General features: G+C 50.4%; 1 protein-coding gene across 2 annotated transcripts in view; it reads right to left on the reverse strand.

Annotated features, from left to right (window-relative positions):
• The window catches only part of DIS3L2 (DIS3 like 3'-5' exoribonuclease 2), an 838,626-nt gene that overhangs the window by 694,738 nt on the left and 119,106 nt on the right, over nucleotides 1-24,782 (reverse strand). For both annotated transcript variants that reach the window (XM_063916542.1, XM_063916543.1), the window contains exon 6: nucleotides 20,342-20,443. In XM_063916542.1, coding sequence (XP_063772612.1) covers nucleotides 20,342-20,443 — 102 coding nt within the window. The remainder of the gene's footprint in view (nucleotides 1-20,341; nucleotides 20,444-24,782) is intronic.

Here is a 24,782-nt window from a genome sequence, read left to right on the forward strand (position 1 = left end):
GAGGCTTGGAGGAGGGTCATAGGGGGAGGAGCCAGTGCACACCACCTGATCCTAAAGCTTTACTTTTTGTGCCCTGTCTCCTGCGGAGCCGCTATTCCCCATGGTCCTTTCAGGAACCCCAGCATCCACTAGGACGATAGAGAAATAAATTTATATTATATAGGGTACGAGTCCTGTAGAATTACCTGATGTTTTTATTTAATTTGTGTTTTAAAATAAAAATTGATCTGCACTATGAGCGCACTCTTCATTCTCCATTCTAGCTATTTAATGCTCATAAGAGTCCTGAGCCTTCTAAGGAGAGTTGCTGCGGTGTTGATGTACACCTGTGCTACAGTCCAGAGCGGATTACCCGTGGACTGAGAACTATTACCTTTTAACTACCAGCGCACCTGTACACACTGCTTTTTGGAGAATATATATATATATATATATATATATATATATATATATATATATATATATATATATATATATATATATATATATATATATATATACATATACATACATATATATATATATATATATATACACACACACATATATACACACACACATATATATACACACAAAATTAAGTGCACAAGAGCGCCTACTGGTGTTTTTGGCATACAAATGGTTAAATGCGTGATAATTCACCATGTGAGACGTGAAATAATATAGATATTTCAGAGAACAACTTATCTCTCTAAACGTCTTCAATTCTGATGACACTGATGCATGTAAATTAAAAAAGAAAAAGAAACAGTGTGTACTGCATAAAACAGATATTTCTCAATTAGGAACCTTGCTGGTCCCAGACATTGAGGGGTATATGCAATTGCGGTCGAATTCCCGAAATTGTCGAAAAACGGGACTTTTTCACCAAAAAAAAAAATATCGACAATGCAATTCAGTACTTTCTGTCAAAAAAACGGACTTTCAAAATTCGACTTTTTGAAATTCGATATTTGTCAAATTCGACATTTCTGCAATGGTACAAATGCAGCAATTTGCCAAAAGTATATTCAATTGAAGTTTGGAAATTCGACAACAGTGCTTTTAGACAGTAAATTCGTCATTTTCAATCCGCCACACTTTGGTGGAGGAATCTAATAAAAAAAAAATAAAACATGTTTGTTTTTTTTGGTGTTTTTTTTATTGGTAATAGCATATCTATTTATATTAGAAGGGATTAGGTACTTGGTTTGTCTATTTTGGAGGCACAAGTATTTATATATTTTTAAAAATATTATTATTTTTTTAAATGGAATGGTAAAATTCCGAAAAAAAATGGCGTGGGGTCCCCCCTCCTAAGCATAACCAGCCTCGGGCTCTTCGAGCCGGTCCTGGTTATAAAAATCCGGGGGGGGAAATGACAGGGGATCCCCCGTATTTTTAAAACCAGCACCGGGCTCTGCGCTCTGTGCTGGTGCAAAAAATACGGGGGACAAAAAGAGTAGGGGTACCCCGTATTTTTTACACCAGCATCGGGCTCCACTAGCTGGACAGATAATGCCACAGCCGGGGGTCACCGTTATACAGCGCCCTGCGGTCGTGGCATTAAATATCCAAATAGTCACCCCTGGTCGGGGTACCCTGGGGGAGTGGGGACCCGTTCAATTAAGGGGTCGTCGTCCCCAGCCACCCAAGGGCCAGGGGTGAAGCCCGAGGCTGTCCCCCCCATGCAAGGGCTGCGGATGGGGGGCTGATAGCCTTGAGAAAATGTAAAGAATATTGTTTTTTCCAGTAGTACTACAAGTCCCAGGAAGCCTCCCCCGCAAGCTGGTACTTGGAGAACCACAAGTACCAGCATGCGGGAGAAAAACGGGCCCGCTGGTACCTGTAGTTCTACTGGAAAAAACTCTGTGATTCTGTGCCTGGTCGGGGGATACGGCCTTCACCCGGACACTGCTGAATCTGCAGTGCTGGCTTCTGCACTGTGACAGGAGCCGGCACTTTGGTGTCACCCCTCAGAGGGTAACACCCCGGTGCGGCCCGCACCCCCCGCACCCACGTTGTGGCGCCACTGCTCCCGCCCCCTCCCCCACCTGTAGCACAAACACCCGCCGCATCCACCCAAAACCCGCGGCACTCCCGTCCCCTCCCCCACCCAGAGTACAAACACCCGCACCACCCACCCGCGGAACTCCCGCCCCCTCCCCCACCCGTAGCACCAACACCCGCGGAAACCAACCGCATTCGCCCCCCACCCGCGGCACTCCCACTCTCTCCCCCACCCGCAGCACCAATATCCGCGCCACCTACCCGCGGTACCCACCGCATCCACCCACCACCCGTGGCACTCCACCCCCTCCCCCACCCGCAGCACCAACACCCGCACCACCCGTGGCACTCTGCCCCCTCCCCCACCACCAACACCCGCTGCCCCCCCCTGCGGCACCCAACGCATCCCCCACATCCACTCACGCCCCCACCCGTAGCTCCCCCACCTGCAGCACCCCCCGCTCCTCCCCCACCCACTGCAACCCTGCCCCTCCCCCATACCCACCTCTCCCCCCGCTGCACTCTTCACCCAACCCGCACCACCACCGCATCTGCCCCTCCTGCACCCACCCCTCCCCCACCCGCACCACCACCCCAACCCTCGGAACCCCAGCAGCTGCCTCCCACCACCCAACTGCACCACTACTGCTCCAGCCCCTGCCCCCCCACCTATGGCACCACGCCCCCACCCCCAGCACCCCCCCTCCCCCATCCACGGCACTCCCACACCCACATCACCCCTGCTCCCAACCCCCCACCGATGGCACCCCCGCCCCTCTCCTACGCACAGCACCCCTGCTCTCGCACCCCCACCCCTCCCCTACCTGTAGCACCCGCCCCTGCAACCGTGGCACCATCAAACCCACCACCACCCCAAATGCACCACACCGGCAAACCGCCCCCTCCCCCACCCGTGGCACCCCCCCCACTCCACCACCATACCCACCTCTCCACCCGCTACACCCCTGCATCCTCCACTCCACCCGCACCACCACCGCATCTGCCCCTCCTGCACCCACCCCTCCCCCATCCGCAACACCCCTGCTCCTGCACCCCCTCCCCCACCCACGCCACACCCCCAACCCTTGGAACCCCCGCAGCCGCCTTACACCCCCCATCCGCACCACCACTGCCCCCCCACACCTGTCCCCCACCCATGGCACAACACCCCCACGCCCAGAACCCACCCCCTCCCCTCCCTACGGCACTCCCACACCAGCTTCTCCAACAGCCCCCCCAACCCTCCCAAACCCACATCACCCCTGCTCCCAACTCCCCACCCATGGCGCCCCGACCCTCCACTACGCACAGCACCCATGCTCCCGCACCCCCACCCCTCCCCTACCTGCAGCACCACCCGCCCCTGCAACCATAGCACCCTCACACCCACCCACCCACCCCCAACCGCACCACCCCGGCAAACTGCCCCCTCCCCCACCCGCGGCACCCCCACCCGCGGCACCCCCGCCCCTCCCCCATACCCACCTCTCCCCCGCTACACCCCTCCACCCCACCCCCGCATCTGCCCCTCCTGCACCCGCCCCTCCCCCATCAGCAACACCCCTGCTCCAGCACCCCCTCCCCCACCCGCGCCAACCCTCGGAAACCCCCGCAGCCGCTTCCCACACCCCAACCGCAGCACTACTGCACCCGTCCCTGCCCCCCGCACCTGTCCCCACACCCATGGCACCACACTCCCACCCACAGCCCCCCCCCTCCCCCACCCACGGCACTCCCACACCCATATCACCCCTGCTCCCAACCCTCCACCCATGGCACCCCTCCCCTACGCACAGGACCCCTGCTCCCGCACCCTCACCCCTCCCCTTCCTGCAGCACCACCCGCAACCGTGGCACCCTCACACCCACCTCCCACCCAACCGCACCACCCCGCCAAATGGCCCCATCCACCACCACAGCCGGCCCTCCCCAACTGCGTTAACCCCGCACCAGCCCCTCACCCACCCACAGCACCCTCTAATCCCCTCCCCCATCCCCGCACCCGCCTCTCCCCTGCCCGCGGCACATCCGGACCACCACCACACCCCCACAGCCACCACTCCCCCACCCACAGCACCTCCGGCCCCACCCCCATCATCTACAGACACCTCCCCCACCCCCAGCACTTCTACAAACCATCACCCAACCTCCCCCTCTGCAACCCCACCTCCCCCTACATCGCCCCTCCCCACGCAAAGCACCTCCAGACCCCCTCCTTCATCCACAGCCTCCTGCACCTGCCCCTCCACCACCAGCAGCATCTACAGACCCCATCCACACCCCCTCATCCCACCCGCAGCATCCTCACACCCGCCCCTTCCCCACTGCCGCACCCCCTCCCCTACCCGCCGCAGCTGCGCCAACCGCCCTACCCCAACTGCGGTAACTCTGCACCAGCACCCTCCCCCCAACCACCGCAGCAGCACACCTGTCCCACCACAACCCCGCACCCACCCCTCACTCATCCACAGCGCCCACGGACCCCCTCCCCCATCCGTGCCATCCCCGCACCCGCCCCTCCCCTGGCTACCGCACATCCACATCACCTACCCCATCCAGATCACGTACCCCACCCGCAACACCCCCGCCACTCCCACAACCACAGCACCTACCCGCCCGCATTATCTACAGACACATCTGTGGACCTCCCACACCTGCCCCTCCCCCACCACCTCTGGTCCACCACCCGAACCACCTCCGGACTCCCTCCCCCATCCACCCCTCCCCCATCCACAACATCTACATCCCCCATCCGTGCCATCCCACACCTCCCCCACCCACAGCACTTCTGAAACCCATCACCTAAGCTCACCCCCCCTGCATCTCCAAACGCACACCCCTACATCGCCCCTCCCACACACACACACACACACACATCACCTCCATACCCCCTCCTTCATCCACAGTCCCCCGCACCCACCCCTCCCCACCAACAGCAACTACACTCCCCATCCGCGCCCCCTCTACACCTCCCCCTCCCCCACCACCTCTGCACCCTTTACGCCATCTGTGCCCCTGCACCCACCCCTCCGCCACCGACAACACCTCTGGACCCACACCCACCCCTCCACCACACGTAGCACCTCGGACACCATCCACAGCCGCTACAAGCGATTCCCTGAATCGGGCTGATCAGCCGCACGGATAGGAACCTCACTGAACCCACCCCCTTTCCAAACCCCCCAAACTTTTGTGAGTATAGTTGCTACCAATGGACATTGGATTAATTAGAAACACTAATACTGTGGCCATTATGTGTATAAGCAACACTGCTACCTGTGCCCATTGTGTATAAGCGGCTCTGCTACCTGTGGGCACTGTGTGTATAAGCGGCTCTGCTACCTGTGGGCACTGTGTGTATAAGCGGCTTTGCTACCTGTGTGTATAAGCGGCTTTGCTACCTGTGGGTATACGCCGCTCTGCTACCTGTGGGTATTGTGTGTACACGTGGCTCTGCTACCTGTGCCCATTGTGTGTATAAGCACCTCTGCTACCTGTGGGCACTGTGTATAAGGGCCTCTGCTACCTGGGGGTATTGTGTGTATAAGCGGCTCTGCTAGCTGTGGGCACTGTGTGTACAAGCATATCTGCCCCCTGTGGGTATTGTGTGTATAAGCGGTTCTGCTACCTGTGGGTAATGTGTGTACATGTGGCTCTGCTACCTGTGCCCATTGTGTGTATAAGCCCCTCTGCTACATGTGGGCACTGTGTGTATAAGCGCCTCTGCCCCCTGTGGGTATTGTGTGTATAAGCAGTTCTGCTACCTGTGGGTAATGTGTGTATAAGCGGCTCTGCTACCTGTGGGTATTGTGTGTATAAGCGGTTCTGCTACCTGTGGGCATTGTGTGTATAAGCGGCTCTGATACCTGTGGCCACTGTGTGTATAAGCTGCGCTGCTACCTGTGGGCACTGTGTGTATAAGCTGCGCTGCTACCTGTGGGTATTGTGTGTATAAGCAGTTCTGCTACCTGTGGCCATTGTGTGTATAAGCGGCTCTGCTACCTGTGGCCACAGCACCTTGGTATCTTATCTACAGTGCATTGCTGTTACTCATCTAGTACTTCATAATGCAGACAGTAGCAATATATACTACACTCTACACTATGTTATTCATTGTACCCTGCGGCCACTCTGCACGCCCTCACAAAGGCCTACGCTCCCTTACAATATTTACCCACTGCCATAAAAAAAAAATCAGGTAATACTCCATCTAATAACAATTATAGCACAGCTGAAGCCTGTGCAGGGGATAATGGATCGTAGCCTCTTGCAACGGTATTTTCTGTCTAACACCTTGCCTCTCTTTATCCTCTCCTTACCACCCTGACTCTCCCTATCCTTTACCAATCACACAGCATTTCTCTACATTCCCTTTCTCCCCCCTTACGCATCTCTATCTTATCTCAACTGGACACCATTTCTGTATGCCCTCTATACTGCCCTGCGTTTCTGGTTCTGTTATCTACCGCCCTGCGTATGTTCAAAGGCGTGCAGAGGTTAACGGGGCGTAGCCCCTAACGACGGTGTGAAGAGCGCCCCTAGGGCGCGATGAATCACCTAGTATGTACGTATGTACATACATACATACATACACACACACACACATATACATACACACACTGCTCAGAAGAATAAAGTAAACACAAACAACACAATGTAACTCCAAGTCAATCACACTTCTGTGAAATCAAACTGTCCACTTAGGAAGCAACACTGACAATTTCACATGCTGTTGTGCAAATGGAATAGACAACAGGTGGAAATTATAGGCAATAAGCAAGACACCCCCAATAAAGGTGGTGACCACATACCACTTCTCAGCTCCTATGCTTTCTGGCTGATGTTTTGGTCACTTTTGAAAGCTGGCGGTGCTTTCACTCTACTGGTAGCATGAGACGTAGTCTACAACCCACACAAGTGGCTCAGGTACGATCCATCAATACAAGCTGTGGCAAGAAGGTTTGCTGTGTCTGTCAGCGTAGTGTCCAGAACATGGAGGCGCTACCAGGAGACAGGCCAGTACATCAGGAGACGTGGAGGAGGCCGTAGGAGGGCAACAACCCATCAGCAGGACCGCTACCTCCGCCTTTGTGCAAGGAGGAACAGGAGGAGCACTGCCAGAGCCCTGCAAAATGACCTCCAGCAAGCCACAAATGTGCATGTGTCTACTCAAACGATCAGAAACAGACTCCATGAGGGTGGTATGAGGGCCCGATGTCCACAGGTGGGGGTTGTGCTTACAGCCCAACACCGTGCAGGACGTTTGGCATTTGCCAGAGAACACCAAGATTGACAAATTCGCCACTAGCGCCCTGTGCTCTTCACAGATGAAAGCAGGTTCTCACTGAGCACATGTGACAGACGTGACGGAGTCTGGAGACGCCAAGGAGAACATTCTGCTGCCTGCAACATCCTCCAGCATGACCGGTTTGGCAGTGCGTCAGTAATGGTGTGGGGTGGCATTTCTTTGGGGGGGCGCACAGCCCTCCATGTGCTCGCCAGAGGTAGCCTGACTGCCATTAGGTACCGAGATGAGATCCTCAGGCCCCTTGTGAGACCATATGCTGGTACGGTTGGCCCTGGGTTCCTCCTAATGCAAGACAATGCTAGACCTCATGTGGCTGGAGTGTGTCAGCAGTTCCTGCAAGACGAAGGCATTGATGCTATAGACTGGCCCGCCCGTTCCCCAGACCTGAATCCAATTGAACACATCTGGGACATTATGTCTCACTCCATCCACCAACGCCACGTTGCACCACAGACTGTCCAGGAGTTGGCGGATGCTTTAGTCCAGGTCTGGGAGGAGATCCCTCAGGAGACCATCCGCCACCTCATCAGGAGCATGCCCAGGCGTTGTAGGGAGGTCATACATGCACGTGGAAGCCACACACACTACTGAGCCTCATTTTGACTTGTTTTAAGGACATTACATCAAAGTTGGATCAGCCTGTAGTGTGTTTTTCCACTTTAATTTTGAGTGTGACTCCAAATCCAGACCTCCATGGGTTAATAAATTTGATTTCCATTGATAACTTGTGTGATTTTGTTGTCCGCACATTCAACTATGTAAATAACAATGTAATTAATAAGAATATTTCATTCATTCAGATCTAGGATGTGTTGTTTAAGTGTTCCCTTTATTTTTTTGAGATAGATAGAGATAGATAGAGATATATAATAAGATTTTACTTACCGATAAATCTATTTCTCGTAGTCCGTAGTGGATGCTGGGACTCAGTCAGGACCATGGGGAATAGCGGCTCCGCAGGAGACAGGGCACAAAATTTAAAAGTTTGACCACTAGGTGGTGTGTACTGGCTCCTCCCCCTATGACCCTCCTCCAAGCCTCAGTTAGGATACTGTGCCCGGACGAGCGTACACAATAAGGAAGGATTTTGAATCCCGGGTAAGACTCATACCAGCCACACCAATCACACCGTACAACTTGTGATCTGAACCCAGTTAACAGTATGACAAACGTAGGAGCCTCTGAACAGACGGCTCACAACAATAACAACCCGATTTTTTTGTAACAATAACTATGTACAAGTATTGCAGACAATCCGCACTTGGGATGGGCGCCCAGCATCCACTACGGACTACGAGAAATAGATTTATCGGTAAGTAAAATCTTATTTTCTCTGACGTCCTAGTGGATGCTGGGACTCCGTCAGGACCATGGGGATTATACCAAAGCTCCCAAACGGGCGGGAGAGTGCGGATGACTCTGCAGCACCGAATGAGAGAACTCCAGGTCCTCCTCAGCCAGGGTATCAAATTTGTAGAATTTTGCAAACGTGTTTGCCCCTGACCAAGTAGCTGCTCGGCAAAGTTGTAAAGCCGAGACCCCTCGGGCAGCCGCCCAAGATGAGCCCACCTTCCTTGTGGAATGGGCATTGACAGATTTTGGCTGTGGCAGGCCTGCCACAGTATGTGCAAGCTGAATTGTACTACAAATCCAACGAGCAATAGTCTGCTTAGAAGCAGGAGCACCCAGCTTGTTGGGTGCATATAGGATAAACAGCGAGTCAGATTTTCTGACTCCAGCCGTCCTGGAAACATATATTTTCAGGGCCCTGACAACGTCTAGCAACTTGGAGTCCTCCAAATCCTTAGTAGCCGCAGGCACCACAATAGGCTGGTTCAGGTGAAACGCTGACACCACCTTAGGGAGAAACTGGGGACGAGTCCTCAATTCTGCCCTATCCATATGGAAAATCAAATAAGGGCTTTTACAAGACAAAGCCGCCAATTCTGATACTCGCCTGGCAGAAGCCAAGGCAAATAACATAACCACCTTCCATGTGAGATATTTCAGATCCACGGTTTTTAGTGGTTCAAACCAAAGTGATTTTAAGAAAACTCAACACCACGTTGAGATCCCAAGGTGCCACAGGAGGCACAAACGGGGGCTGACTATGCAGCACTCCTTTTATAAATGTCTGAACTTCAGGTACTGAAGCTAGTTCTTTTTGGAAAGAAAATCGACAGAGCCGAGATCTGTACCTTAATGGAACCCAATTTAAGGCCCATAGTCACTCCTGCTTGCAGGAAATGCAGAAATCGACCTAGTTGAAATTCCTCTGTTGGGGCCCTTTCGGCCTCACACCATGCAACATATTTTCGCCATATGCGGTGATAATGAGTTGCTGTAACCTCTTTCCTGGCTTTAGTAAGCGTAGGAATTACTTCCTCCGGAATACCCTTTTCCTTCAGGATCCGGCGTTCAACCGCCATGCCGTCAAACGCAGCCGCGGTAAGTCTTGGAACAGACAGGGCCCCTGCTGCCGCAGGTCCTGACTGAGTGGCAGAGGCCATTGGTCCTCTGATATAAATTCTTGAAGTTCTGGGTACCAAGCTCTTCTTGGCCATCCACGAGTATCTTTCTTACTCCTCGCCTTCTTATTATTCTCAGTACCTTTGGTATGAGAAGCAGAGGGGAGAACACCTAAACCGACTGGTACACCCACGGTGTTACCAGAGCGTCCATAGCTATCGCCTGAGGGTCCCTTGACCTGGAGCAATATCTTTTATAGCTTTTTGTTAAGGCGGGACGCCATCATGTCCACCTGTGGCCTTTCCCAATGGTGTACAATCCTATTGGAAGACTTCTGGAGGAAGTCCCCATTCTCCCGGGTGGAGGTCGTGTCTGTTGAGAAGATCTGCTTCCCAGTTGTCCACTCCGGGAATGAACACTGCTGACAGTGCTAACACATGATTTTCCGCCTATCGGAGAATCCTTGTGGCTTCTGCCATCGCCATCCTGCTTTTTGTGCCGCCCTGTTGATTACATGGGCGACTGCCGTGATGTTGTCTGATTGGATCAGTACCGGCTGGTTTTGAAGCAGAGGCCTTGCTGGCCTCAGGGCATTGTAAATGGCCCTCAGATCCAGAATATTTATGTGTAGGGAAATAACCTGACTTGACCAAAGTCACTGGAAGTTTCTTCCCTATGTGACTGCCCCCCAGCCTCAAAGGCTGGAATCCATGGTCACTAGGACCTAGTCCTGTATGCCGAACCTGCGGCCCTCTTGAAGATGGGCACTCTGCAGCCACCACAGTAGAGATACCCTGGTCCTTGGAGACAGGGTTATCAGCCTATGCATCGGAAGATGCGATCCGGACCACTTGTCCAACAGGTCCCTCTGAAAAGTTCTTGTATGGAACCTGCCTAATGGGATTGCTTCGTAAGAAGCTACCATTTTTCCCAGGACTCGCGTGCAATGATGCACCGCTACCTATTTTGGTTTCAGGAGGTCTCTGACTAGAGATGACAACTCCTTGGCTTTCTCCTCCGGGAGAAACACTATTTCTGGTTTATGTCCAGAACCATCCCCAGGAACAGTAGACGTGTCATAGGAACCAGCTGTGACTTTGGACTGTTTAGAATCCACCTATGCTGTTGTAGCACTTTCCAAAATAGTGCTACCCCGACTACCAACTGCTCCTTGGACCTCGCCCTTATAACGAGATTGTCCAATTACGGGATAATTACAACTCCCTTTTTTTGAAGGAGTATCATCATTTCGGCCATTACCTTGATAAAACACCCTCGGTGCCATGTACAGTCCAAACGGCAGTGTCTGGACTTGGTAATGGTAATCCTGTACCACAAATCTGAGGTACTCCTGGCGAGGATGGTAAATGGGGACATGCAGGTAAGCATCCTTGATGTCCCGGGATACCATGTAATCCCCCTCGTCCAGGCTTGCAATAACCGCCCTGAGCGATTCCATCTTGAACTTGAATTTTTTTATGTTCAAGGATTTTAAATATAAAATAGGTCACACCGAACCATGCGGTTTCGGTACCCCAACCCGTGTGGAATAGTAATCCCGTCCTTGTTGAAGTAGGGGCACCTTGAGTATTACCTGCTGGGAATACCGCTTATTAATTGCCTCTAGCACAGCCTCCCTGCTTGAGGGAGTTGTCAGCAAGGCATATTTTAGGAAACGGCTGGGGGGAGACATCTCTAATTCCAGCTTGTACCCCTGAAATACTACTTGGAAGAAACAGGGATCCACCTGTGAGCGAGCCCACTAATTGCTGAAATTTTTGAGGCGGCCCCCCACCGTATCTGGCTACACCTGTGGAGCACCCGCGTCATGGTGTGTACTCACAGGAGGCGGGGGAAGAATCTTGATTCTGGGAACAGGCTGACTGGTGCAGCTTTTTCCCTCTACCCTTGTCTCTGTACAGAAAGGAAGCGCCATTTGACCCGCTTGCTTTTCTGAATCCGAAAGGACTGTACCTTTTTCTGTGAGGAAACCTGAGGTAAAATTATTTCTTCCCAGCAGTTGCTGTGGATACGAGGTCCCAGAGACCATCCCCAAATAATTCCTCACTCTTATAAGGCTCTCTATGCGCTTTTTAAGTCAGCATCACCTGTCCAGTGACAGGTCTCTAATACCCTCCTGACAGAATGGACATTACATTTATTTTGGATGCCAGCCGGCAAAATATCCCTCTGTGCATCCCCCATATATAAGACAACGTCTTTAATATGTTTTTATGTTTGCCAACTATTATCCCTGTTTGACAGGGTCACCAACCACGCTGCAGCAGTACTATCTGCAGGTCTCAGTCTAGTACCTGAGTGTGTAAATACAGACTTCAGGATAGCCTCCTGTTTTTTTTTTTTTTTTTATCAACAGGTACCTATTAAAGTGGCCGTATCCTAAGACGGCAGTGCCACCTTTTTTGACAAACGTGTGAGCGCCTTATCCACCCTAGGGGATATCTCCCAGCGTAACTTATCCTCCTGGCGGGAAAGGGTACGCCATCAGTAACTTTTTATAAATTACCAGTTTCTTAACGGGGGAGCCCACGCTTTTCACACACTTCATTTATTCATCTGATGGGGGAACAAAACACTGCCTGTTTTTTTTCTCCCCAAACCTAAAACCCATTTATAGAGGTTAAAGTCAGAAATGTATAACACATTTTTTATTGCCGGGATCAAGTCACGGATTGGATTGTGTATATGTCTCCACCTTGTCGACACTGGAGTCAGACTCCGTGTCGACATCTGTGTCTGCCATCTGAGAGAGCGGGCGTTTTTGAGCCCCTGATGGCTTTTGAGACGCCTGGGCAGGCGCGGGCTGCGAAGCCGGCTGTCCCACAGCTGTTACGTCATCCACCCTTTTATGTAAGGAGTTGACACTGTCGGTTAATACCTTTTACCTCTCTATCCACTCTGGTGTCGGCCCCACAGGGGGCGACATCACATATATCGGCCTCTGTTCCGTCACCATATAAGCCTCCTCATTCAACATGTCGACACAGCCGTACCGACACACCGCAGACACACAGGGAATGCTCTAAACGAGGACAGGACCCACAAAAGCCCTTTGGGGGGACAGAGTGAGAGTATGCCAGCACACACCAGAGCGCTATATACTGCAGGGACTAACTGAGTTATGTCCCCTATAGCTTTATATCTCTCTCTCTCTCTCTCTCTCTCTCTCTCTCTCTATCTCTCTATATCTCTATATCTCTATATCTCTATATATATATATATATATATATATAATGTATACTGCGCCTAAATTTAGTGCCCCCTCTCTCTTTTTTTAACCCTTGTAGACTGCAGGGGAGAGCCAGGGAGCTTCCCTCCAACGGAGCTGTGAGGGAAAATGGCGCCAGTGTGCTGAGGAGATAAGCTCCGCCCCTTTTTCGCGGCCTATTCTCCCGTTTTTTATGGACTTCTGGCAGGGGTATTTACCTCATATATAGCCCCTGGGGCTATATATTGAGGTATTTTTGCCAGCCAAGGTGTTTTTATTGCTGCCTCAGGGCGCCCCCCCCCAGCGCCCTGCACCCTCAGTGACCGGAGTATGAAGTGTGTGAGAGGAGCAATGGCGCACAGCTGCAGTGCTGTGCGCTACCTTGGTGAAGACAGGATGTCTTCATGCCGCCGATTTTCCGGACCATCTTCTTGCTTCTGGCTCTGTAAGGGGGACGGCGGCGCGGCTCCGGGACCGAACATCAAGGCTGGGCCTGCGGTCGATCCCTCTGGAGCTAATGGTGTCCAGTAGCCTAAGAAGCCCAATCCGGCTGCAAGCAGGCGAGTTCGCTTCTTCTCCCCTTAGTCCCTCGCTGCAGTGAGCCTGTTGCCAGCAGGTCTCACTGAAAAGAACAAATTCTAAGACTATAACTTTCTAAGAGCTCAGGAGAGCCCCTAGTGTGCATCCAACCTCGGCCGGGCACGAAATCTAACTGAGGCTTGGAGGAGGGTCATAGTGGGAGGAGCCAGTGCACACCAGGTAGTCTAAGATCTTTCTAGAGTGCCCAGCCTCCTTCGGAGCCCGCTATTCCCCATGGTCCTTACGGAGTTCCCAGCATCCACTAGGACGTTAGAGAAATATATTTTCAATGCTCTGACAACGTCCAGCAACTTGGAATCCTCCAAATCGCTAGTAGCCGCAGGCACCACAATAGGCTGGTTCAGGTGAAACGCTGAAACCACCTTAGGCAGAAAGTGAGGACGCGTCCGCAGTTCTGCCCTGTCCGAATGGAAAATCAGATATGGGCTTTTATACGATAAAGCCGCCAATTCTGACACTCTCCTGGCTGAAGCCAGGGCCAGTAGCATGGTTACTTTCCATGTAAGATATTTCAAATCCACCGATTTGAGTGGCTCAAACCAATGGGATTTGAGAAAATCCAAAACTACATTAAGATCCCACGGTGCCACTGGGGGCACAACCGGGGGCTGTATATGTAGTACTCCTTTTACAAAAGTCTGGACTTCAGGAACTGAAGCCAATTCTTTCTGGAAGAAAATCGACAGGGCCGAAATTTGAACCTTAATGGACCCTAATTTGAGGCCCATAGACAATCCTGTTTGCAGGAAATGTAGGAATCGACCCAGTTGAAATTCCTCCGTCGGGGCCTTCCTGGCCTCACACCACGCAACATATTTTCTCCAAATGCGGTGATAATGTTGTGCAGTCACCTCCTTCCTGGCTTTTACCAGGGTAGGGATGACCTCTTCCGGAATGCCTTTTTCCCTTAGGATTCGGCGTTCAACCGCCATGCCGTCAAACGCAGCCGCGGTAAGTCTTGGAATAGACACGGTCCCTGCTGAAGCAGGTCCCGTCTTAGAGGTAGAGGCCACGGATCTTCCGTGAGCATCTCCTGAAGTTCCGGGTACCAAGTTCTTCTTGGCCAATCCGGAGCCACGAGTATCGTTCTTACTCCCCTTTGCCGTATAATTCTCAGTACTTTTGGTATGAGAGGAAGAGGAGGAAACACATACACTGACTGGTACACCCATGGTGTTACCAGAGCGTCTACAGCTATTGCCTGAGGGTCTCTTGACCTGGCGCAATACCTGTCCAGTTTTTTGTTGAGGCGGGACGCCATCATGTCCACCATTGGTCTTTCCCAATGGACCACAATCATGTGGAAGACTTCTGGATGAAGTCCCCACTCTCCCGGGTGCAGATCGTGTCTGCTGAGGAAGTCTGCTTCCCAGTTGTCCACTCCCGGGATGAACACAGCTGACAGTGCTAACACATGATTTCTGCCCAGCGGAGAATCCTTGCAGCTTCTGCCATTGCCCTCCTGCTTCTTGTGCCGCCCTGTCTGTTTACGTGGGCGACTGCCGTGAGGTTATCCGACTGAATCAACACCGGCTGACCCTGAAGCAGAGGTTTTGCGAGGCCTAGAGCATTGTAGATTGCTCTTAGCTCCAGTATATTTATGTGAAGAGACGTCTCCAGGCTTGACCACACGCCCTGGAAGTTTCTTCCCTGTGTGACCGCTCCCCAGCCTCTCAGGCTGGCATCCGTGGTCACTAGGACCCAGTTCTGTATGCCGAATCTGCGGCCCTCTAACAGATGAGCACTCTGCAACCACCATAACAGAGACACTCTTGTCCTTGTGGACAATTTTATCCGCTGATGCGATCCGGACCATTTGTCCAGCAGATCCCACTGAAAAGTTCGTGCATGGAATCTGCCGAATGGAATCGCTTCGTAAGAAGCTACCATTTTTCCCAGGACTCTTGTGCATTGATGCACAGATACTTTTCCTGGTTTTAGGAGGTTCCTGACTAGATCGGATAACTCCCTGGCTTTCTCCTCCGGAAGAAATACCTTTTTCTGAACAGTGTCCAGAATCATCCCTAGGAACAACAGACGTGTCGTCGGGATCAGTTGGGATTTTGGAAAATTCAGAATCCACCCGTGTTGTTGGAGCACTACTTGGGTTAGTGCTAATCCGACCTCCAGCTGTTCTCTGGATCTTGCCCTTATCAGGAGATCGTCCAAGTAAGGGATAATTAAGACGCCTTCTCTTCGAAGAAGGATCATCATTTCGGCCATTACCTTGGTAAAGACCCGGGGTGCCGTGGACAATCCAAACGGCAGCGTCTGAAACTGATAATGACAGTTTTGGACCACGAACCTGAGGTACCCTTGGTGTGAAGGACAAATTGGAACATGAAGGTAAGCATCCTTGATGTCCAAGGACACCATAAAATCCCCTTCTTCCAGATTCGCTATCACTACTCTGAGTGACTCCATCTTGAACTTGAATTTTTGTATGTACAGGTTCAGAGATTTTAGATTTAGAATCGGTCTTACCGAGCCGTCCGGCTTCGGTACCACAAATAGCGTGGAGTAATACCCCTGTCCCTGTTGTAGGAGGGGAACCTTGACTATCACCTGCTGAGAATACAGCTTGTGAATGGCCTCCAATACCGTCGCCCTGTCGGAGGGAGACGTTGGCAAAGCAGACTTTAGGAAACGGCGAGGAGGGGACTTCTCGAATTCCAACCTGTAACCCTGAGATACTACCTGCAGGATCCAGGGGTCCACCTGCGAGTGAGCCCACTGTGCGCTGAAATGTTTGAGGCGACCCCCCACCGCCCCTGAGTCTGCTTGTAAGGTCCCAGCTTCATGCTGACGCCTTTGTAGAAGCCGGGGAGGGCTTCTGCTCCTGGGAAGGAGCTGCTTGTTGCAGTCTCTTACCCTTTCCTTTGCCTCGGGGCAAATAGGAATGTCCTTTTGCTCGTTTGTTCTTATAGGAACGAAAGGACTGCGGCTGAAAAGCCTGCGGCTTTTTCTGCTGGGAGGTGACCTGGGGTAAAAAGGTGGATTTTCCGGCCGTTGCCGTGGCCACCAGATCCGATAGACCGACCCCAAATAATTCCTCCCCCTTATACGGCAATACTTCCATATGTCGTTTGGAATCCGCATCACCTGACCACTGGCGCGTCCATAAACTTCTTCTGGCAGATATGGACATCGCACTTACTCTTGATGCCAGAGTGCAAATATCTCTCTGTGCATCTCGCATATAAAGAAATGCATCCTTTAACTGCTCTATAGTCCGTAAAATACTGTCCCTATCCAGGGTATCAATATTTTCAGACAGTGACTCCGACCAAGCCACGCCAGCACTGCACATCCAGGCTGAGGCGATTGCTGGTCTCAGTATAACACCCGTATGTGTGTATATACTTTTTAATGTATTCTCCAGCCTCCTATCAGCTGGATCCTTGAGGGCGGCCGTATCAGGAGACGGTAACGCCACTTGCTTTGATAAGCGTGTGAGCGCCTTATCCACCCTAGGAGGTGTTTCCCAGCGCGCCCTAACCTCTGGCGGGAAAGGGTATAATGCCAATAACTTCTTTGAAATTAGCAGTTTTCTATCTGGGGTAACCCACGCTTCATCACACACTTCATTCAGTTCCTCTGATTCAGGAAAAACTATCGGTAGTTTTCACACCCCACATAATACCCCTTTTTGTGGTACTTGCAGTATCAGAGATATGCAAAGCCTCCTTCATTGCCGTGATCATATAACGTGTGGCCCTACTGGAAAATACGTTTGTTTCTTCACCGTCGACACTGGATTCAGTGTCAGTGTCTGGGTCTGTGTCGACCGACTGAGGTAAAGGGCGTTTTACAGCCCCTGACGGTGTCTGAGACGCCTGGACAGGTACTAACTGGTTTGCCGGCTGTCTCATGTCGTCAACCGACTTTTGTAGCGTGCTGACACTATCCCGTAATTCCATAAACAAAGCCATCCATTCTGGTGTCGACTCCCTAGGGGGTGACATCACCATTACAGGCAATTGCTCCGCCTCCACGCCAACATCGTCCTCATACATGTCGACACACACGTACCGACACACAGCAAACACACAGGGAATGCTCTGATAGAAGACAGGACCCCACTAGCCCTTTGGGGAGACAGAGGGAGAGTTTGCCAGCACACACCCAAGCGCTATAAATATATATAGGGACAACCTTAATAAGTGTGTTCCCTTTATAGCAGCTCAAATATTATAAATATCGCCAATAAGTGCCCCCCCTCTCTGTTTTTACCCTGTTTCTGTAGTGCAGTGCAGGGGAGAGTCCTGGGAGCCTTCCTCGCAGCGGAGCTGGGCAGGAAAATGGCGCTGTGTGCTGAGGAGAATAGGCCCCGCCCCCTTTTCGGCTGGCTTCTTCTCCCGGTTTTTTTGGAACCTGGCAGGGGTTAAATACATCCATATAGCCCCAGGGGCTATATGTGATATATTTTAGCCAGAATAGGTATATTACATTGCTGCCCAGGGCGCCCCCGGCCCCCAGCGCCCTGCACCCTCAGTGACCGCTGGTGTGAAGTGTGCGGAGAGCAATGGCGCACAGCTGCAGTGCTGTGCGCTACCTCATGAAGACTGAGACGTCTTCTGCCGCCGGTTTCTGGACCTCTTCTCTATTCGGCATCTGCAAGGGGGTCGGCGGCGCGGCTCCGGTGACCCATCCAGGCTGTACCTGTGATCGTCCCTCTGGAGCTAGTGTCCAGTAGCCTAAGAAGCAAATCCATCCTGCACGCAGGTGAGTTCACTTCTTCTCCCCGAAGTCCCTCGTTGCAGTGAGCCTGTTGCCAGCAGGACTCACTGAAAATAAAAAACCTAACAAACTTTTTCTAAGCAGCTCTTTAGGAGAGCCACCTAGATTGCACCCTGCTCGGACGGGCACAAAAACCTAACTGAGGCTTGGAGGAGGGTCATAAGGGGAGGAGCCAGTACACACCTCCTAGTGGTCAAACTTTTAAATTTTGTGCCCTGTCTCCTGCGGAGCCGCTATTCCCCATGGTCCTGACGGAGTCCCAGCATCCACTAGGACGTCAGAGAAAATAAATATATTATATATATATATATATCTCTATCTATCTACACACACACACACACACACACACAACTGCAAGACTTCTGTGAGCGGAATGTTATATACTTATCTGAAAGACACTCATTGACAGGGACAAGCCCCCATTGTATTCTTCCTTTTTATGCACTGCCAGGTATTGTGATCCCAGTAACAATTAGTTTAAAGACTACTTATAAATGAATGAAAACTCAGAAGAATACAGCAGTTCCTGTCCAATTAGGATTAAGGAAGCAGTGTATGGACGGGAATCTGAATCAAGGAAGCAGACATTCAATAAGTAATATAAGAGATCCAGTGGACATATTTTCTGTGTGAATACACCTGTGGACTGTTGCTTGGGTTCTCATAATGCTTTAAAACTCCCTCCCAGCCATAGTCACTGGAGCATGTGTTCTCAGCTCCCAGTGACAAAACTGTATTCAGTTCCAAGTTCAACAGCCAATAGGAATTCACTATGGTCACACTTTAAAACTTGCTGAAGTACACCAGGCAGATGCAACCAGTACGGTATGCTACTTACTACTATCCGTTATATAGTCAGAAGCAATTAGAATGGATTGTAATTAAACAGAGGTAAGCAGTTTGTTCTATGTATTTTCTTCAGGTCTCCAGAGACTGGGAGATTGAGTATGTGTAGTAAAGCTTATAAAAGCAGAGTATGTTAACCTTAATTCATGCAAAATGTTACTCAACTTGACTAAGGCAAGACATTTTATGTATTTCTTAGTTATATGAAGGTTGTCACATGAAAGCTGTTTACTTATGCAAATGAACCACACTAATCGTTGTAAAACTCTAAGAAAGTTGAAAATATATAAAATAACATATATACTATATAGAGGGTGGTCCATAAGCGTAGAAACACCCTTATAAAAAGGAAATGAGTAAGGAACTATTAATCAAGTGACTACACATATGATATGGGGGTGGTGGAAAACTTTTTAGGTTATGTCACCAGTATGGTAGCCATCTTGAAGTCAATCATCTTGGACACAACTCAATTTTTTAAAATTGGGATGGTTCTCATGTGAATTCTAAAACTGATGCAGAATTTCAAAGGAAAAACAATCGTGTTCTTCGTTTTAACGTATCTTTATTCATTCTCGAGTTTTAACAAAGTTTATGTTTATAGGATATGTTTGAAGTGCTGTCCACCAGGATGTAATGTTAAGGCTCTTTTGCCCTATATATTTAGAAAACCAACACCACTTTCACATAGTGAAGTGGTATTTCCACTTCTAGGTCTGGCAGCAGGACAGCACCAAATGAATGCTGGGTTCATGATAAACACAGCATTAATACACTGCTTTGTGAGATTACCCTTATTAGTAACACGCTAATCTTAAAACGGTCAATACATAGTTACTGAATGCACTGATCCATGCAGCCAGAGAGCCACATATTAAAAGCCAAAAGGCCTTGCACATATAGGGATTCATTTTAAAGGTAAGAAAGCACATTGAAAAAGACTTTTAAATGCACATTAATACCATTTTTTCATTGTAGGAATTCTAAGAGCCCTTTTTAAATGATCATTTTGCATCTGCTAAAACACGGGGAGGAAAATTGCAACAGATTTAATATAAATATTTTGAGCTTCAAGTAAACCAAAATAATGTTGAACGGTCCTTTACTACAGGAGTCAGTACGTCCTGGGAGAGAGGAGTGTCGCACGGCATAACACTTACCTTCCATTGCTCTTGAGGAAGCAGCTTCACAACCACCACATCACCATTCAGAGCCCGGTTCCTGGAAACCACACCATCAATAAATATGTCTCTCAGGCCATCCTAAGCAGCAAGAAGAGAAAAATAGTTTTAATAAAACCATAAAAAAATATATATATATCCGTCAGATCACAGCCATCATTAAGACTATATGGCAGTAGTTAGCAGTGAAGAAAAAATAAGATTTTATTTACCGGTAAATCTATTTCTCGTAGTCTGTAGTGGATGCAGGGGACTCCGTAAGGACCATGGGGATAGACGGGCTCCGCAGGAGACATGGGCACTTTAAGAAAGAATTTACGTTCTGGTGTGCTCTGGCTCCTCCCTCTATGCCCCTCCTCCAGACCTCCGTTAGAGAAATTGTGCCCAGAAGAGCTGACAGTACAAGGAAAGGATTTTGGTAATCCAGGGAAAGATTCATACCAGTCACACCAATCACACCGTATAACTTGTGATAAACTTACCCAGTTAACAGTATGAACAACAGAGCATCAGGTCAACCCTGTTGCAACCATAACATAACCCTTATTGAAGCAATAACTATATACAAGTATTGCAGCAGAATTCCGCACTTGGGACGGGCGCCCAGGATCCACTACGGACTACGAGAAATAGATTTACCGGTAAGTAAAATCTTATTTTCGCTAACGTCCTAGTGGATGCTGGGGACTCCGTAAGGACCATGGGGATTATACCAAATCTCCCAAACGGGCGGGAGAGTGCGGATGACTCTGCAGCACCGATTGATCAAACACAAGGTCCTCCTCAGCCAGGGCATCAAACTTGTAGAACTTTGCAAAAGTGTTTGAACCTGACCAAGTAGCCGCTCGGCAAAGCTGTAATGCCGAGACCCCTCGGGCAGCCGCCCAAGAAGAGCCCACCTTCCTCGTGGAATGGGCCTTGACTGATTTAGGCAGCGGCAATCCAGCCGCAGAATGAGCCTGCTGAATCGTGTTACAGGTCCAGCGAGCAATAGTTTGCTTTGAAGCAGGAGCACCAAGCTTGTTGGAAGCATACAGGATAAACAAAGATTCTGTTTCCCTAACCCTAGCCGTTCTGGCTACATAAACCTTCAAAGCCCTGACCACATCAAGTAACTCGGAATCCTCCTAGTCAGTAGTAGCCACAGGCACCACAATAGGTTGGTTTATATGAAAGGATGAAACCACTTTCGGCAGAAATAGTGGACGGGTCCGCAATTCTGCTCTATCCGCATGGAAAACCAGATAGGGGCATTTATGTGACAAAGCCGCCAACTCTGACACACGCCTAGCCGAAGCCAAGGCTAATAGCATGACCACCTTCCACGTGAGATATTTCAACTCCACCGTTTTGAGTGGTTCAAACCAGTGGGATTTCAGGAAACTCAACACCACTTTAAGATCCCAAGGTGTCACTGGAGGCACAAAAGGAGGCTGAATATGCAGCACTCCCTTTACAAACGTCTGAACTTCAGGTAGAGAAGTCAACTCCTTTTGAAAGAAAATGGATAGGGCCGAAATCTGGACCTTAATGGAACCCAATTTTAGGCCCAAATACACTCCTGACTGTAGGAAGTGAAGGAAACGGCCCAGCTGGAATTCCTCCGTAGGGGCATTCCTGGCCTCACACCAAGCAACATATTTTCGCCATATACGGTGATAATGTTGAGCTGTCACGTCCTTCCTAGCCTTTATCAGCGTAGGAATGACCTCATCCGGAATGCCTTTCTCTGCTAGGATCCGGCGTTCAACCGCCATGCCGTCAAACGCAGCCGCGGTAAGTCTTGGAACAGACAGGGCCCCTGTTGCAACAAGTCCTGTCTTAGAGGAAGAGGACACGGGTCCTTGGTGAGCATTTCTTGCAGATCTGGATACCAAGTCCTTCGTGGCCAATCTGGAACAATGAGTATTGTTCTCACTCCTCTTTTCCTTATTATTCTCAGCACCTTGGGTATGAGAGGAAGAGGAGGAAATACATAGACCGACTGGAACACCCACGGTGTCACCAGGGCATCTACAGCTATTGCCTGAGGGTCTCTTGACCTGGCGCAATACCTCTGTAGTTTTTTGTTGAGGCGGGATGCCATCATGTCCACCTGTGGCAGTTCCCACCGACTTGCAATCTGTGTGAAGACTTCTTGATGAAGTCCCCACTCTCCCGGGTGGAGGTCGTGTCTGCTGAGGAAGTCCGCTTCCCAGTTGTCCACTCCCGGGATGAACACTGCTGACAGTGCGCTTACGTGATTTTCCGCCCAGCGAAGAATTCTGGTGGCTTCCGCCATCACCACCCTGCTCCTTGTGCCGCCTTGTCGGTTTACATGAGCCACTGCGGTGATGTTGTCTGACCGAATCAGAACCAGTTGGTCGCTAAGCAGGGTCTCCGCTTGACGTAGGGCGTTGTATATGGCCCTTAGTTCCAGGATGTTGATGTGAAGGCAAGTCTCCTGACTTGACCACAGACCCTGGAAGTTTCTTCCCTGTGTGACTGCTCCCCACCCTCGGAGGCTTGCATCCGTGGTCACCAGGACCCAGTCCTGAATGCCGAATCTGCGGCCCTCGAGAAGGTGAGCGTTCTGCAGCCACCACAGGAGAGACACCCTGGCCCTGGGGGATAGGGTGATTAACCAATGCATCTGAAGATGTGATCCGGTCCACTTGTCCAATAAGTCCCATTGAAAGGTCCTCGCATGGAGCCTGCCGAAGGGAATGGCCTCGTATGATGCCACCATCTTTCCCAGGACTCGAGTGCAGTGATGCACTTACACCTGTTTTGGTTTTAATAGGTTCCTGACCAGTGTCATGAGTTCCTGAGCTTTCTCTATCGGGAGATAAACCCTTTTCTGGTCTGTGTCTAGAATCATGCCTAGGAAAGGCAGACGAGTTGTAGGAACCAACTGCGACTTTGAAATATTTAGAATCCAGCCGTGTTGCCGTAACACTTCCAGATAAAGTGCTACGCTGATCAGCAACTGCTCTCTTGATCTCGCTTTTATGAGGAGATCGTCCAAGTATGGGATAATTGTGAAGCCTTGTTTCCGCAGGAGCACCATCATTTCCTCCATTACCTTGGTAAATATTCTCGGAGCCGTGGAGAGACCAAACGGCAACGTCTGAAATTGGTAATGACAATCCTGTACCACAAATCTGAGGTACGCCTGATGAGGTGGATAAATGGGGACATGAAGGTATGCATCCTTTATGTCCAGAGACACCATAAAATCCCCCCCTTCCAGGCTTACGATGACCGCTCTCAGCGATTCCATCTTGAACTTGAACCTTTTCAGGTATATGTTCAGGGATTTTAAATTCAATATGGGTCTGACCGAACCGTCCGGTTTCGGGACTACAAACATGGTCGAATAATAACCCCTTCCTTGTTGGAAGGAGGGGAACCTTGACCACCACCTGTTGAAGATACAATTTGTGAATTGCATTTAACACTATTTCCCTCTCGTGGGGGGAAGCTGGCAGGGCCGATTTGAGGTATCGGTGAGGGGGCATCTCTTCGAAATCCAGCTTGTATCCCTGAGACACAATATCTAATGCCCAGGGATCCAACTGGGAGTGAACCAACTTGTGGCTGAAATTTCGAAGACGTGCCCCCACCGGGCCTAGCTCCGCCTGTGGAGCCCCAGCGTCATGCGGTGGATTTTGTGGAAGCCGGGGAGGACTTCTGTTCCTGGGAACTAGCTGTATTGTGCAGCTTCTTTCCTCTGCCCCTGCCTCTGGCAAGAAAGGACGCACCTCGGACTTTCTTGTTTTTCTGTGATCGAAAGGACTGCATTTGATAATACGGTGCTCTTAGGCTGTGAGGAAACATATGGCAAAAAATTTGACTTTCCAGCAGTAGCTGTGGAGACCAGGTCCGAGAGACCCTCCCCAAATAATTCCTCACCCTTGTACGGTAAAACCTCCATATGCCTTTTTGAGTCGGCATCACCTGTCCATTGCAGAGTCCACAGGACCCTTCTGGCAGAAATTGACATAGCATTTATTCTAGAACCCAGCAGACTAATGTCTCTTTGAGCATCTCTCATATATAGGACAGCGTCTTTAATATGCCCCAAGGTCAACAACATAGTATCCTTGTCTAAGGTATCATATTCCTCAGATAAGGTATCCGTCCATGCTGCTACAGCACTCCACACCCAGGCCGACGCGATCGCCGGCCTCAGCAAGGTACCCGAATGTGTATAAATGGACTTCAGGGTAACCTCCTGTTTGCGATCTGCAGCATCTTTGAGGGCAGCCGTATCCTGTGACGGCAGGTGCTACCTTCTTGGATAAGCGTGTTAAAGCTTTGTCCACCTTAGGGGAGGATTCCCAGCGAAACCTGTCCTTTGGCGGGAAAGGATACGCCAAAAGAATCCTTTTGGAGATCTGCAGTTTTTTATCTGGAGATTCCCAAGCCTTTTCACATA

The sequence above is a fragment of the Pseudophryne corroboree genome, chromosome 4, assembly GCF_028390025.1.
Source record: "Pseudophryne corroboree isolate aPseCor3 chromosome 4, aPseCor3.hap2, whole genome shotgun sequence".
In the NCBI taxonomy this organism is placed as follows: domain Eukaryota; kingdom Metazoa; phylum Chordata; class Amphibia; order Anura; family Myobatrachidae; genus Pseudophryne; species Pseudophryne corroboree.